At 42.0% G+C, this 17,579-nt stretch overlaps 1 protein-coding gene across 5 annotated transcripts; it reads right to left on the bottom strand.

Annotated features, from left to right (window-relative positions):
• Positions 1-4,557: 4,557 nt before the first annotated feature.
• On the bottom strand, positions 4,558-17,579 carry LOC103059855 (uncharacterized). 5 transcript variants are annotated; one of them, XM_088137697.1, is made up of 3 exons: positions 17,428-17,541; positions 10,286-10,391; positions 4,558-10,173 (listed from the first exon to the last, which is right to left on the bottom strand). In XM_088137697.1, the coding sequence occupies exon 3, from the start codon at positions 10,160-10,162 to the stop codon at positions 9,086-9,088; it is 1,077 nt and encodes a 358-aa protein (XP_087993823.1). In that variant the 5' UTR covers positions 10,163-10,173; positions 10,286-10,391; positions 17,428-17,541; the 3' UTR covers positions 4,558-9,085. The 5 variants fall into 5 exon arrangements, with proteins under 5 accessions (XP_087993823.1, XP_087993822.1, XP_015745605.1 ...); XM_088137696.1 differs by lacking the exons at positions 10,286-10,391; positions 17,428-17,541 and adding an exon at positions 14,820-17,391; XM_015890119.3 differs by lacking the exon at positions 17,428-17,541 and having other exon boundaries at positions 4,559-10,173; positions 10,286-17,391.

Genomic DNA, 17,579 nt, shown 5'->3' with positions numbered 1-17,579 from the left:
TGCGGACTAATCTGCATTTAGTTGCCAGGCTGATGTCCTTGCATTTCCATACTTGATTCATGTTCATCATTGCTGTGTGACCTAGTGCAATTCAGCGCTTTATTTCTGGACTGCATTCATTGCTTCAATCAATCTGTGATCTTAGGAAAGTGAATTCTTGCACACATTCAATCTCTTCACCATCAACTGCTATTTTAACATTTCCATTCCTCGCAGTGGTCATGAGCTTGGTCTTTTTGATGTTCAAGAAGAGGCCAAATTTCCCACTTTCTTCTTTAATCCTTTTGATCACATGTTTCAGGCCTTCTTTGATTTCTGAGAGGAGAGTTATGTCATCAGCATATCAAAAATTGTTGATGTTCCTTCCTCCAGTCTTTACTCTGATTGTTGATTCTTCAAGTTCCAGCTTCGTCATGATCACTTCTGCATACAGGTTGGATAAGAAAGGTGAAAGAATGCAACCTTGTCACACTCCTTTCTCTATCTTGAACCAATCAGGGTCTCCATATGGTGTTCGCACAGTGGCTTCCTGATTTGTGTACAGTGACTGCACCAACTTGACCAGATGTGTTGGCCACCCCCAGAAACAGTAAAACAGGTGATATAAAAATTGCAGTAAATTTGATAAATGTCCAAAGACTTGTCAGCTAAAAATACGAAAGTGCTCTTCTCGTCTGAATTCAAATGGAAAAGGATTAGGAGAGGCGTTACTAAGTCAGGTCACTGGCCACACAGGAGAGGCAGTACAGAAGTGAAGCCCTTGGGATCCTGTTTCTGTTTCTTCCAGCAGAATCTCTCCCATGCAGGGATATTGTTAAATTTACTGTCTAGCAGCCAGACTGGCAAAATGTTGTAACAGGTCTTTCATGAGACAGGCAGAGAATATTTATTAAGTATTAAGCATGGGTGAATGGCATTCACTGCATATATGAAGAATCTTACATATATGATTTCCCAGTTACCATGCATGTATATGCATTTTGTGTATTAAGTTTTTCAATAAACAAATAATTATTTTAAGAAAAGACCCTTGAAATTGTTCTTGAGCCAGACAAAGAAATCAAAGTGTGCCCCAGGCAGGGTGTCCACAAGCTTGTCATCTGTCAAGAAAACCCATCCTTAACCCTCCATCCAAGGAAAAATAAGGAAACTGAAGAACAGAATGGCTGCTAAAATGGAGCATACCTCCTCTTCTCTTTCATTAGTTAGTCCTTGGTGCTGGGATTATCCAAATGATACCCCCCACACACAGTACTAAAATAACATAATGGAAATAATTGGCCATTTGTGATCTTTAAATGGCATCCCAGAATCTGCTGCCTCAGCCCAACTAACCGTTATTCAGGCCATGGAGGAAACTAAGGCAGACCTTGCTCTTCTCATGGTTGTGAATCATAATAATGGTGGGTAGAAGTGCAAAGACAGCAGCAAACTTAGAGTGCTTACTGAACAGTTGGGTAAAACTATTTCTGTAAGATTCTTGTTCCATTGTTCCATGGATTTTTACAGGGGTGGATTGCTATTTTCTATCAAAATGGACTCCATCCTTCCATGTAAAGAAGCAAGACTAAACAAACACCACTTGTGAGGGAGATTTGCATTGGAAAAACACACCCTTCTGCCTTTTGCCATGCAGCCTCATCCAGTCCCACCTCTGCATGAGTGCTCTTGACTACTTCTCACACCATCCTGCACCATGGGCACTCCTATTGTAGCACTTCCCCCCTCCCATTGTCCCTCTTCTGCCTCCATGGCCCCCCAGCTTTCTCATTTTCCCCCAAGGCCACCACCAACTCTCAACACCCCCAAACTGGCTACATTTTGGCCTTAGCTACTGTTCAGGAATGACCTTCTTCCATTCTGGTTTTCAGTAAAACTGAAGATAAAATAAAATAATCCCACCTCTACAGTCATATTATAATACTCTTCTTAGAGTTATCTGTTAATGAGCTTATGAAGGAGTGTTCCAGTAATTCACCTCCTCCTAAGTACATACAACTCCTGAACTGGTAAACCAGCCAGTTTCCCTTCCCTTTCTCCATTGTCTATTCTGTCCTGGGCAGATTATCTGACAACATTTCATGTAATGTGTTAATTGCTAAAGAAACTGTGTCAAGTGTAGAGGGTTGACAAACATGACCTCCATGGAATTAATTTGATTGGGGGGTCATATGGGAAAACATAGATTTACATCACAGATTTAACCTGTTAAAACAGCAAGGGTGGAGAATCAATGGGCTTTTGACTAACGTCATGTGGCCCTTGGCTTAATCTTACCTTCCACCCCCACCATCATCATGCAAGGGATCAGTCCAGAACTACCTGTCTCTTTTCTGCAGCCTCAGCTTTGCTAAAAGTAGGGCTACCAGATCTAGGCTGCCAAAATATGGATGATCACAGGATGGCTGCAAAGAGTCAAGAGTTTTCTGCATCTCTCTTCCTCTATGAAAGAGAAAAGAGAATGTCAATAAACAGGGATTCCGAGAGAGAATGGGCAGGTCTCCATCCACTTTTGGCTCTGGCTCTCTGCACGGCTTCTTTTGACCCCACCCACCATGCCCTTCATGGAAAAAACGCTTGCTCACTCTCCTTCGACGAGAACCGTAATGCAAAGTCAACAGAGAGGAGTCAGCAACCTCAGCAAACTGCAGTCTCAGGATTAGGGCTGGCTGGAGGATTTTTCCTCCCAGAGCTGTTGGATAAAATGGAGGACTTGGCAAAATAGCATATGGCGGTGCGGGCTACTTTGGAGGGCACAGGACAGCTGTGTCCTCCAGTGTCTTGCTGCTGCTCTCCCCTCCCCCTTATCCATTACCTTTCCACTTTTTCTGCCCAATGGTAAGGGCAGCTCTGTGATTCTGTGGGGCAGCGCTGACCTTGGCTCTAAGTATAGCTGATACTATGAAATATAGACTTGGGAGCAAAGAATGGAAAAAGAGTTCTGAAAGAGTCCAGAGGCGGTGTGTCTAACTGAGAGGGGAGCAGCCAATAGTTAAGAAAGAAGAGTCAAGTCAAGTCAATCTGGTTCCTTCTGAATGATTCTGCAATGAGTGTGTCAGTGTTTCTCAGCTTTGGCAACTTTAAGATGTGTGAGTTTCAACTCCCAGAATTCCCCAGCCAGCATGCTGAAACATGAAACACGAGAAACACTGGAGTAAGTCATTTGCTTCCAGAAACAAAGTGTCCCTGAAATTTTAAACTCTGACTGCTTGGAGAGCACATTTATTGTCAGAAGCCATTACATAAAAGATTGCTGTGTAGTCTCTTGTTTTCTTCTTCCATATCAACAGAATGTTTGACTTTATTTCTACTTTTTTTTGGCATCTCTTGACTTTTGTGTTGAAGGTGTAACTCAATGGCTTTGCTGCAATTGGTTAGAGCAGTGTTTCTCAACCTTGACAACTTTAAGGTGCATGGACTTCAACTCTCAGAATTCCCCAGCCAGCATGGCTGGCTGAGGAATTCTGGGAATTGAAGTCCACACATCTTACAGTTGTCAAGGTTGAGAAATACTGGTAGGGGAACAAGGATCATAGAAACAAGTGGCACCTGGCCTGAAGAAGCCCCAGTACAAGTTGTTAGCTGTGGTTTTATCTATTATATTTGAACCATGCTTAATTTTTTTTTATTATACTGAAGGCAAGCATTAGATCACTTTATTTTAGCAAAGATCTTGGAGGTCCAGGTCTCGGAAATTCACCATACTTTGATTGTTGCAGTTGAGAAAGTGGGAACCTGAGAAATCAGAGAAAAGTGGGGAGGAATAAAGGAATTGATGGACGGATAGCCAGGGAAAAGGAATTTGCAGGGAAAGAGTGGGATGGGATGGGCAAAATAAAACCTAAGCGAGGAGCAGCTTTATTATCAGGGGTATCCACAGGGTAGGGTCAACAAAGTCAAAATGACCACAACAATGGGTTCAAAACTCTCTCCCCTCATAAAAACCAGACAGAACTTTGATCATGCTGTCATGGCCACCTTCTTGACATTTTTGACTCTGCCCTGTAGACACCCCTGTTTATTATGACTGTGTAATGCAGGGGATCTGATGTTTCACAGGATATAATAGGACAGGGTTTTGCCCTGATGAGATTGCAAAATAAACTTCAGTCAAGGGGACACAACTGAAGAAATGATGGAAGTGTGCACAGAGATAAGCAGAATAGCAAGCAGGCTTTTTGACCCTGAGATTTCCAGATGTGTCAGACTACAATGCTCATTATCCTTGGCCTTGCATAGCTGGAGGGTATCACATCCTTGGAAACATGTATGGCTGATTCTGTTCCCAGTAGGTGGGTAGAAGTCAGAGAAACATCCATGCTGGGTGGGCAGAAGTATTCTTGCGCCCCCTTCTGGAACTTGTCAGCATGGCACCTTTACTGTAGTGAGTAAATAGTTTAGGCCACATCACTATTATGTCTATTATTAAAAAGCCATAGACCTTATCCTTCCAAAGAAATGTTTTATTCAAAGGGAAATGGAGCCCATTTAAGAATTTAAATTAAGAAGTTGCTTTTTTATAAGCTAATAAAGATTTACAAAAAAAAAAAAAGTTGCTTCCAGTTTTTATAGCTAGGGATACAGATGTCCAAACTTACTTAGTTACATAAGTTTGTCTCTCTGTAGTAATTTCCCCCTTTCCTGGGAAAGCAAACATTTCTGGTTCTTTCATCTCTGCAAAAATTACACAATAAGAAAAGAGAGAGATGATTTCAGGTTACACTTCTGCACAAAGAGACAGAAGTCACATTTTAAGAGGTTTGACTAGCCTTCAATCCAGAGATCTGAGGAAGACTTCAATTCCCATAAACCCTAGCTAGCATGGGAATTGAACTCCAATACTTGCAGAAAACATCCAGTTGGAGAAGGCTTAGTTAGATTTCTGGACTGCACAAGAGTGGTGCACATTTCAGAAATGATGGGGCCCACTTCACAGAGCAGGATGAGGGGACATAGCCTGATGGTCTGTTATAAACTGCATTATAGTACTGTTAGTGAACACTTTTAATGTGTCATTGTTCTCTGTGTGTGTGTGTGTGTAGAGCTATACTGTTTCCAGTATTAAAAGTCAGTTTTCTCATCCATTTCCAGTATTTAAGCATGTAATTGTGTATGAGTGTGTGTGTATGCGCGCACACATCATTAAATCTATTTTAATCCCTTTGCATGTTTTTTCACTCCTATAGCTGTGCATTCATTCTGCTTCGCTGATTTGTGTTTATTTGGAATTTATATTTTTAACTGATTTATTGTGTAATATAACACAATGTATTGTTTTTTTTCTAGGAAGTTATTAAATATCAAAAAGAAAGTGTGTGTTATGAATAGGTGTTTGTGTGTGTTTGTGTGTCTGTCCATAAATGGATATTGATATGCAAATGAGATAGCATGGTATGGGCACACCCAGTTTTGCTTTGGCCCCTCTCATTACTGACATGTTGCTGAAAAGGGTTCACCACATCCATCAAATATCATGGTTCCTTGAAAGATCACACATTCACTCACTCACTATGGCTGTCCTGAAGCATCTGATAGAGTCACTTCCTTTCTTTCTTGTATCATTGGTTATCCTTTTGCCACAGTCCAGGAGTTTGCAGTCTTTTTTGAGCTGAAGACTATACTTATCATTTGAGTAGCCAGCTTGAAGTTTCCCTCCAAAAAGTAGGAGTCATAAGAAGAACTGCATTTGATTTTAATAAATGGATTAAACATGATTACTTTCCAAGCAATTAATATTTCTTCCCTTCTGTGACAGCATGATATGGCCCAGAGTGGTGATGCACTTACCCAAACATATATCCTATTCTGAGAGAGGTAGAGATAATATCCTTTTTCATAGAAGTGGCTCTTTCTCACAGGAAAAACAGGCAAGGCTGCTGCTGGTAAGGGGGAAGAGAGATCTGGAGAGACATGAAATAATTTGTTGGAATTCTGGGAAGAAGGAGAAAAGGTGGCTGGTGATTCTGAGATGAACTAGGTAGTGCTGAATTGCTAAACACTGATTTATTCCAGGGCAGAGTCCAGAAAAGACATCTGAAGTGATCCAGAGGGGCTCCAAAACCCCTGAACATGCACACTGAGGGACACTTTGTTCTGACACAGATGGCTTAATGGAAAGCAGAAGCAGGAAAATTACGATCTGCTACCCCAAGAGAGACTGTCAGCCAACCTACTTAATCCCCTTACTTAACTCTAAGTAGGAAGATGTCAAGCCCCGCAGAAGGTAGTTGAGAAATAGCAATGCACACATTTAGTTAATACGGTAAGTTAAACATATATCCAGTAGAGTGATACATTACTTTAAAATGCTTGGAGGGGAATATATAAATTAAGCCTTTGCTTTATTGTTTTATTGGTACTTCACCACTGCTTATCAAGAAGGTTATAGAAAGGCAGAAACTGGAGGAAAGAAAACCTGCTTATTTAGGTGCTGTAATGAAATATTGTCTAAATTATTTCACATGCCCGAGACTGAAACTAGTAACTTGCCTTATTTGGCTTACAAAGAGAAAAAAAAATCACAAAAAGGTACTATGTGCTGGCTATTGGATCAATTCCTGTGAATTCACAAAGACCTCTTGATATATACTATCACATTATACAAATTCCAATTCAGCAGCAATTGGGAGATGATGCTGTAGAGACATCCAAAGCTTTGGGAGACATAGTTGTACATTTCTATCTTGAGACCTTGACCTGCCAGAGCAATTACCTAGAAAACTTTTGATTGGTGGGAGTTTGGTAGCTCCCAACTAACACATTTTATTAAAAGACATAAGCTTTCATGAGCTGTAGCTTACTTCACCATTAGTACTCTTTCTTTTCCTCACCCTGCCTCATCCCCTTTTCAAATCCTACATCAATTTAACCAGTCCATGCATCTAATGAAGTGCACTGTAGTTCATGAGAGCTTATGCTTTTTAATAAAATTTGTTAGCTGGAAAAGCTGCTCCCAGATTTTTTTCTGATGTTATGGCCACCATAGACTAATCCAGCTCCTTCTGTGACAGCAAACATGTATATACAACTTTCAATCTTTCCATTGCCCTCCAGTTCTCTTAGACTACAAGACCCATAACTTCCAGCCAGCAGCACCTTTTTCCACACTAGGGAGCTGCCATTACCCTATGTGGATAAAACAGTTTCCCAAGTGAAAACAGAGTCAAGAATTTCTTGCTCTCAAATGAAGCACATTTTTTAACCAGGTTAGATTGGAGATAAGAAAACATACCTTGGCTAGGCTATACTAGGAAAAGGCAATGGAGGGGAGAGCAAGAAGTAGCAGCTTTGTATTGTTCACTCATGGGCTCTCCCTGCCTCCAAAGCAAATCTCCCAAGCTCATTTTTAGTTGGTTTTAAGAAGACCAAAAGAAGATGGTGGGAGAAAAGACTTTTCAGTAGCTGAAATTGAGTGGAGGGGGAGACTTGCCCCTCTCCATCATGGTCAGATCCAAAATAGGATTTTAAACAGAGACATACAATAATAAATAAGTTTAAGGCCATATTTTTCATTCTTCCAGATAGAAGGTTCCTAGTACTATAGTCAGAAGCCATTAGATAGATATTCATCTTTTTACTCTTCAAAGTTATTCTCTAGGAGAAAAATGATGGAAGAAGTGGTGGGAAGGTTACAAAAGTTACCCCTGTGCTGGCAACTGAAAATATTTACTGAAAGTACAGTGCTCATGTTTCAAAAAGGAATACATGTTGAGGATACAGTAATCCATGTGTTTATTAAATCACTGAAATAACAAACTTCAAAAACAGATGACTAATCAACTAACTGTTCTTCAGTTGAGTGTTTGCAATGCCACATTTTCACACTGAAACAGATCAAATATGAATAAAGAAGGGTATGTTGGAACACGTGCAGAGTACCTTTAGCATTTGAGAAGGATGGTCGGAGGACTTGGTTTCCAGGCACATCTGAAGTACTGGGAAAGGCAATTCAAGACATGAGAAATCCAGTCTTGACTCTAGATCAGTTTGCTAACTAATTTCACTGTGTTTACCCATCTTGACAGTTGATGAGCCTAGCTAGAACATCTGTGTGCTCATCATAATCTACTTCAACTTTTCCACCTAGACACACCAAACAGGTGTGGGGAGAAGGAAGCTATAAAAGGCAGCCTGGAATCTACTTGGGCTGAGGAAATACACAGGAACAATTTTCTAATGGTTGTTTCCCAGAAGCCCAGATCAGTTAGACACAATGGCCACTAATTTTTAAAGGGAATACATAGCTTCATGGAAGAGCAGGCTTAGGGTTACCAGATCAAGGATGCAAAAATCCAGGCCATTGCTAAATGGGTCTTTGCTGCCATCCAGTGGTCATTCAGAGTTTTGTAGTTCATTTAAGGTAGCCTTAATTGAACTGTCAATGGTTACTAGTCTTAAGGACTATGCAGAAGATGTGTATCTTGTGTAACAGCTGCTGGGGAGCAACAATGAAGAGCTTTTGCCCTCAGATCCATGTTTCTGGCTTCCAAAATGCATCTGGATGGCTGCTGAACTCAATGATCTCTTGGCCTGATCCAGGAAATGTCTGCTTTTCAGGGAGGGAGGCATTTATCTAATCGAGGCTCATCTGGGTTAACATCATCTTTCTTAGGCATGGAAAACAGGACAGTTCCCAAAGACTGACAGGCTGCAGAGCCCCATCAGTTTTTCCTTCCAGTATGCTAGCAGTAGCTGTGCCCTCCCATAATTACATTATGGGAAATTCATGTAGAAGAAGTTCCTTGAATGTAGAATGTTGGAAAACCACTGGAAAGAGCAAGAAAGGGCATAAAGTTAAAGGGGGGGGGGGTTCTTATTACAAACCTTTACAGCAAAAGTAAACTCACAGGGCTAAATGCATGCAAATATAGACATGTGAGGCACTGAAAGATGGGATAGGGAGAAAATAAGGATACTAGATTTGGGCTGCATAATTCTTGATGACCTCATATGGCAGCAAAGAAATGGATAAAAATTTAGCTCTAGATACTACTCTAGTGGTATTTCAGATTTTTGCACCCAATATCTGGTAGCCCTAGGAAAGAAGAGAAGAAAAGCAACCACCTTCTATCCTTGCCTCCCCCCTTCAGTTCATCTTGATGAGGATCTGTTCAGAGAACAGTTTTTTCAGCTGGGCCACTTCAGCTGAAAGTGAGGCCAGCTGACTCTGCAGGGAGCTGTTCTCTGCCTGGTACCCAAGTTCTTGGGGGGCAGACACCTGGGCCCCAGGGAGTTCTGTTTCACAACCACTCTCAAATGCCAGGGTACCTGCAGAACCTCCTGTGCTTAGCTGCTCCTTCTGTGTCACCAGCCCCCTCCAAGTTCCTCCTGGTGGAGAAGGTAGGCAATGTCCAGATTGTTCTCCAGCTATCTCCTCTGACCCTACTGCCATTTTGAAGCGCAGCTTGTGGGGAAGACCTTTGATGCTCTCCCCAGAGTCATAACGGCCAACGCGGCCCAGATCAGCTCCATCAGCTGGAGCATCAGGTACTAGGCAGTGCCCCTCATACATAGTTCCTTCCTCTGTCCTGTCACGGTCCTCAAAAAAGACAGGGCTTCCCAGGTTGGAACTGCCTGGGGTGGAGAAGCCAGAGTCCTCAGAGCTGGTAGCTGACTCTGGACGGAAGGTGCAAGGGTAGCAGGGTGGCTCATGAGCAACTGGGAAGTGCTGGGGTACAGTGGCTGACCGATGGAGTTCACTGGCAAGCGCAAGTGCTGGTTGTGAAGCTTCTGCTGGATCTCGGATTAAGCCAAAGCGGAACTTGAGGGCCAGGAGTTCTGCCTTAAGGTGGGCATTCTCCTCCAGCAGTGCCAAAACCCGTCCCTCCAGGGCTAAGTCACTGACCCGCCGTTTCTCTCGAGAGCGCTTGGCTGCTTCATTGTTCTTCTTCCTCTTGTCCCAGTAACCATCATCCTTCTTCTCATCTGGGGTGAATTCTCGCTTGCGTCGGGCCATGGTTAAGGGCACCCCTTGCTCTTTCTGCTGTGCCCCCAGGCTGCCAGCTGTCCTGAGCAGGGAGTGGTTTAACAAGTCATTGACTGAGAGCAATGACACAGTCTCCTCTGCAAAACAAGACACAGCAGTCCGGAGCTCACATATAGGAGCAGAATTTGGAGGTGGTGATAGAAGCTCTGATGGAGGCTCCTCTAAAGGAAGGTCCATCTTCCCAAAGTCTGCAGGATGAAAGGAAGGAAAGCAAATCAGGGCATGTTACAGCTGGATTTCCTCAGTGTACCCACTTGGGAATGCTAGCAAGGCCAAAGAGAAGGAAGGACATGCATATACCTAGCCTGTTGTTTGGTGGCCAGGTTATTAGAGATCTCTGTAGCTCTGAATCTTGTGTATATGGATGCTCCCACAGCTTCAAGGTGCCAATCCATAAGACCACTCACTACAGGAGATTCAGAAAACCCTAACTATTTGCCACTCTCTGGTAGCTGTTTTGTAGCCCAGATTTGATATTGCTACCCACTACAGAAAGATACAGTCCCACAACATTATATATTCCTATAGCTGCACTAAGTTAACTGAACCCAGAATCATAGCAAAATATAACATTTCTAAGGTATTGCTGTTTCCATATATCTGGAAGACAGAAAGACAGTTTAAAATGTTAATATTTATTAGTCATTCCTAAGCTGCTTTTAACTGCAGAGTCCATATTCATTTATCCTCAGAATAGTCATGTAATGAGATAACTTACTATTTATGATTCATCTACAGATGGGCACCCCCCCAAGTCCTGCTGTGCTGTCTCATGGGGAGAGGTCTGGGAGGGATGAGAATGTCAGGAACGTATGCCCAGAGTATATATTCCCAGCAGGGTCACCCAAGGCGTGAAGGTTATCCCAGCTGCCTAGCTAAAGCAAACAGGCACCTACAGTATACTGAACAGCAGCGATATAGAAAGATACTGGAGGCAGATGATTACTTTAGTGACAACGGAGAAGGCATCAATTCATACTGTGTGGGAGAAGGCAATGGTAAACCACTCCTGTATTTTTACCAAGAAAACCACACAGATAGAAAATATTAAACAATTGATGACATAGTGCCAGATGATGGGCTCTTCAAGTTGGATGGTACTCAACATGTTACTGAGGAAGAGCTGAGGATCTTTTGGAGTACTAATGGTATTTATGAAGTGGCTAGATTAAAACCTTTGGGATATCTAGTTGCTGATGTTGCTATGCAGGAAAAGAAAATCCAAAACTGCAGAGACAGAATTACAGTGGGAACATGGAATGTAAGAACCATGAACACAGGGAAGCTGAAAGATGAAATGAAATTACTACAAATTAACATTTTAGGCATCAGTGAATTGAGATGGGCTGGGATTAGACACTTTAGTCAGAAGATCACACTGCTTATTACTTAGGACATGAAAAACAAAGAAGGAATGGAATTGCTTTTATAGTTAGGAAGAGCATAGCAAGAACAGTACTTGGCTACAATGCATTCAATGACTGAATAATATCAACTTTGCGGACAACCCTTTAGTATGACAATCATCCAAATTTATGCTCCAACCACTGATGCAAAAGAAGAGGAGGTTGATGACTTTTATGATCAAGTTAAATTTGAAACTGACAGAATGTGCAAGCAAGATGTGCTGCTTGTGATTGGGAACTGGAATGCCAAGGTTGGAAATACTGAGGAAAATGTAGTTGGATTGTATGGCTTAAGAAACCAAAATGAAGCAATAGGATGACTTATCCATTCCTGCCGCTCCATTGATTTCTTCATACCTAACGCTGTCTTCAAGCTGGATTGAAAGAAGATGAGTATGGTCTGAAAATTGGAGGAAGAAACATCAATAATCTGTGCTATGCTTCTATCATCGTCGTCATCATCATCAACATCATCATCATCATCTATTAAATGTATATACTCCCCGACTCCCAGCAACTCTGGGTGGTTTACAATTGTTAAAACATTGAAAACAAAGAACAATAGGAAAAAAACCCCACAAAAACAGCACAGGACAAAAAAACAATGTTGGCAAAGAAAAGAAACCTAGAGGGGAACAGAAAGGAATTAAGGGACATCAGTCATCCTCTCCAAAGGCCTGAGGGAAGAGGCAGGTCTGTAAGGCCCTTCAAAATGCCAGCAAGGTGGGAGCCATTTGAATCTCAGGGTGGGGTGGGGAACCTCATGATCCTGCTAGCTGAAAGTGCAAAGGAACTGCAAGAAGACCAAACTAATGACAAGTACAACTAGCCTTAGAATTGGTGACAATGAAGATATTGAAGTGGTAGATAGCTTCTGCCTTTTAGGATCAACCATCAACAGTAAAGGAACAAGCAGTCAAGAAATACACCACAGATTAGCACTTGGTAGAGAAGCCATGAAGGCCTTGGAAAAGATATTCAGCTGCTGTGATATGTCTATACCTACAAATATCAGAATAGTGCAAGCAATGGTATTCCCTGTGACACTCTATGGAAGTGAAAGTTGGACTTTGAAGAAGCAAGATAGAAAGAGTATTGATGCTTTTGAACTGTTGCGTTGGAGAAGATCCTGAGAATACCATGGACAGCCAAGAAAACAAGCAAATGGATCATCAAACAAATCAACCCAGAGTTCTCACTCGAGGCACAAATGACCAAGGTCAAATTATTCTACTTCGGACACATTATGCAAACAACTAGCTCTCTGGAAAAGGCTCTAATGCTAGGAAAGATAGAAGGAAAGAGAAGAAGAGAATATCTGTAGCTCAGGGTCGGAGTTCTTTGTGCTCTCTGAGCTTGGTTATTTGCTTGCAGATATTTCATTACCCAACTAGGTAACATCATCAGAACTCCTGATGATGTTACCTACTTGGGTAATGAAATGTCTGCAAACAAACAACCAAGCTCAGAGCACCAAGAACTCCACAAGAAGAGGATAACTAGAAGCAAGGTGGATGGACTCAGTTACAGTGGTGATGGGTGTATTGTTGGAAGACCTGAAGAGCCAAGTTAGGGACAGATCATCATGGAGAAAATCTATCTATCTAATCTATCTATGTTGCTAAGAGTTGACGCTGACTTGATGGTACATAATTAACAGATGGGCAACAGAGATCCTAATCCTAACCCCAATCTATTAGTTCTACTAGAAGAAACACCTAAAAATAAGATTAGGAAGCTGACCATATGCAAAACAGGCCAATCCCGCATGGTAGTATCAGGGAAATAATCCTGTTTAAGTTATGTTGTAGTTTATTGATGATATGCTGAAATAGTTTTAGCTGGAAGTGATCACTCTGCCCTATACTTGATTATTCCTGGATATTAGTGACCTGATGAATCTGAAAAAAGCTACTAACTCAAGTAGATGACATTTTCTAATCATTTCTCAGAGTAGCTGACTAGTAATGCATACACTTGCCTTGCCTTAAATACTTACTACATTTTATTTTGTTGTAACTCCAAAATAATTTTATCTTCTACCAGATACACTACGCAAAATACATTTGACTGGCCCAAGGCTACCTACTGACAGTGGGGATTTTTTTAAGCTACCTACCACAGGGATTTTTTTTTTTAAAGAAAGGATTCTTCAATAAGAAACAAAAAACAATATTCAAACAGTATTTGTAATACAGCTAATTAGCATCTCAATTAAAGCTGTGATCAGATGGAGCATATTACCTAAATAAAACTTAGTTCATGAACAAAGGATAGTATCTTCAGCGCTGCACACCACAATAGCACTTGAAGCATACACACTAGAAGAATATGTGGCAAAACAGGGAGCAACTCCACTATAGATTCTACTGTTTACCAGCCCAGGTCCCAACAACAATTAGAAACTAAATTCATCTTCAGCCCTACCTCAGTTGAGGCCTATCTTCTCACTTTAAAAATGAGTCAGAGAACTCAAATGGCTTATTTCCTTGGTCTGCATTCCAGGCTCTGTCATAACTAGGACACACGCTACCACTTCTCCCACCCACAGCTCTCCCATTACCCAGTTTAACCGGAACATTCTGGCCCAAGAACAGGACTAGACATACTATCCTATCAAAGGAGGCAGGCTGGGCAAAAACCCAGTTCAGTTAACAAAATCACTAGAAAAACCACAGCAACTTTGCCTTCCCACTGCCATCCATACTCTTATTTACTGCTATTATGGGCTGTTTCACGTGGCACTTATCCACGTGAAAGTACTTATCCACAAGGCCTTGACCTGGCAGATCTGCAAAGCATAGCTGCAAGATGTTCCATGAACACGGAGGCGATCCATGCAAGTGATTTATAGCTTCATTCAATGATTGCTATGGTGATGCATTGCTAACGCAGACAAATGTGCAATGGCTAAATGATGCTATAAATCGTTAACCAATCACAGCTGAATTATAGTGATATTTACCAGTTCTTTTGCTAGAAGAAAACTATACCAGCATAAAAATCACTGCTGCCACTGGCTACCTCTAGCCTGCTTCAGGAACGATCCCAGCAAATGTGTTGCCTTATTTGCAGTATACAGGGAACATTTGAAATTCATGGATTCCCCAGCATTGTTCCATTCTGAGGGGATCAGTTTGGAGATCTGGTGAGTACTGGGAGAGAGCCATATATGAAAGAACTGGACTCTTCTATTGCCCAGAGCAGAATGGCCTTGGAAAACAGTGCCTGGCCTCATGGCAGGAGTGCCTGCACCAGCTTAAAGAAGACAATACAGTAGCCTGATCCCATTTCCTCAGGTCAGGCTGATTGGAACACCAAGCAAATACTTGGAGAAGTAGTTTGCACCCACAGCAAAAATACATCTGGCCTGCTTAGAAAGGAAAATACTACTTTAACACCAGAGCAGCTAAAAACAACTAACCTACCTTAAGTATGGGTTTGGAATGAGATAAAGGTGACATCATGAGGAAATGGTAATTGGTGGGGCACATTTGTGCCATGGTTGGGTGCAAGTGGAAAAAGGCCTGATGTGCACATAATATGAAGGAAAAATCCATATTCTTCTTGTGAACATTGATTCTTCTTTTTTCATGCCCTGCTTGTTGACTGCTGCTTACCCCAAGTCAGTGGAATCTGTATTATAGACAGCCATTTCTGCTGGGTATGGCTGAGATCAGTAACCCGTCTAGATGTAAATCTGTTTGGCATTAGAGAAGAGAAAAAGAGAGGCATTTTCGAGCCTTCTAAAAAATGGGGGGAGTCTTGATTTTCAGGCTACCTGTGTTGCAACTCTTGAAGGAAAAGCACCATTGCAAGATGTTTTATTCTGAAAACAGATATTGCAGTGAACAATACCCTAATCAGGGAACTACCAGAGGAACAAAACAAAACCCCCACCCCCAACAACACTGGCAGGGCATGCCACAGTATATAAACAGAAAGCAAACCCCATCCCATTCTAGCACTGAAGATGTTACCTAGCCGGGTAATGAAACGTTTGCAAGAAAAGAACCAAGCTCAGAGAACCCCAAGGACTCCACAGACATTGCAGAGCCAACAAGTAACTACAGCTGTAAAAGGATGGCTTTTCTATCATTTGCGAGCACAGGGAGAGTTAATCCACTTTCATTGGATTAACCAAAGATGTTCTCCAACATCTGCTCTAACATATATAGTATGTTATAGTAGCAGCATGGATTCTGCACATGCTCAAAGACATGCTCTGTACTTAAAGAATCAAATTCTGCACTGACTCCAGTGTTTCAGAACAATTTCAGAGCAAATACAACATATTTCTGTCTTCTCCAATGTAGGTCTTCCATAGAGAACAAATGGAGTAGCTACAGTGTGCTGGCTTCCTATGGAGGTCTGAGTATACAGAACTGCATCTAGATAAGTGGAAGAGAACTCCACAAAAATAGGCATTCTTGATCAATCCAGGGTATTTATATGCATAACATTACAACATTAAATCATATACTGTTTCTTTAGCATTTCTTAAAATGTACAACCTTCCTATCACCACATGTAGACATCGTACAAGAAGAGCCATGTTAGTCTATGGTGACAAAAAATCAGGAGCCTGGTAGCACCTTTTCTGATTTACCAAGTTTATTAAAAGGTGTAAGCTTTTATGAGCTGCAGCTCACTTCATCAGATGCTTAGAGTGGCTAGGCTGATGTAGGATTTAAAGGTGGATGTGAATTTAGCAACTTCTCACTCAGCACATCAAAAGATTTCAGGCAATCTCAGAAGGTCTCAACAAACACAATGGGTTTTTAACATATTACAATTATTAACTAATAAGGTACTGCTAATCTGTCTCACATGTAACCTGCAGATGCATAACCCATCTGTCTTCCCTCCCCCCTCCCCCCCACACTTTATATCACCACTTGGAGAGTTTGTGAAGTCACAACATTCCATGCACATCATATAAACATATTAAAATACTGTATATGTTAGCCTTCCAAATTAATATTATTAAAATAATTGGATAATGTTTAACACATAACCCTCATCCCAAATTTTCCAAGCAAAGACTATTTAAAAAAAACCCTGCATGGTATAAAATAAAGAGCATGCATTGCATTAATAAAGAGCATACATTATTGTATACCAGAATCATCAGTGTATAACTGCACTGACTCAGGACCTTCAAAACATCCTTAATTAAAAAAAAAATCAGCTGGGCTTAAACTTGTCTGACAGCCAGCTCATCTTCGAATTCTGCGAAATCCTTTCATCCCAAGCGGCAGATGGGAGAAAACTTTGCTCAGAGGTCGAAGGGAAGTGTGCTCTGCACATGCTCAAAGGCATGCTCTGTCCCTAATGAGATGGGAGACCAAGCTTTGAATGGAAAGAGATCCAGAAATGCATTTCCAGGTCGGGAGCTAGGGGGATGGCCTCTTCCGCAGGGCCAGCGCCTCCTCCGAGCCCGTTCTCTTTCTTCGTTCCCTCGGCAGGTCGATGGGAAGAAACCCGAAGGAGCGGGCAGGCCCTGGGATGGAGGGGGGATCTCTTGCGTTCTCCTAGAGCTGTCAATGGGTTAACTGGGCACTTCCTTATAAGGCAGGGAGGCAGCGAAGGGAAACCGGGAAGAAAAGAGAGGCGGTGGGTGGACAGAATGAAAAGGGGCAAAGATGAAGGAGATCACAAAGATACGAACAAAAGAGCAAAGCAATACCGCTCGCCCCTTGGGAAAGTATTCTGTAATTAAGCGCAGGAAGTATTTTGCTGATCCACTTCCCAACAAACAACCTATATCCTGCGCTATCTCCTCATACAATGTTATTTTAACCAAAGTTGTACTGCTCGTAGCAACGGGTCCTCTGAGTAACTGAGAGACAGAATTTAACCCTACCCTCCTATCCCCGAGATCCTCTGGAATAGGAAGAATCAAACAGGAGAGTGATAGGCAATTCTAACGCATCACTGTGAGGTTACGGACGCGAGATTTGAAACTATATCCAACCCCCCCCCCCAATAAACTTATAAGAAAATAGAAATTATGGCAGTGTTGACTCAATAAACCTGCTTTCGCCCCTGGCACAAGCCAACCCAAAGGCGTCTGCGTCCAGGCCTGCGTCCCTTCCGCCCCGGCGGCGCCACCTCACTCGGCTGGAGGACGTCCGCTCCGCAATCTGGACAACAGCGGCCGCAGCGACAGCTCCGGTCTGCAATAG

This window comes from Python bivittatus, unplaced genomic scaffold (assembly GCF_059951505.1).
Source record: "Python bivittatus isolate LINGU-HERP-01145 unplaced genomic scaffold, Pbiv_v1 ctg000220_np1212, whole genome shotgun sequence".
In the NCBI taxonomy this organism is placed as follows: domain Eukaryota; kingdom Metazoa; phylum Chordata; class Lepidosauria; order Squamata; family Pythonidae; genus Python; species Python bivittatus.
Note: the sequence above shows the minus strand (reverse complement) of the source record. Positions and strands in the feature narration are given on the sequence as shown.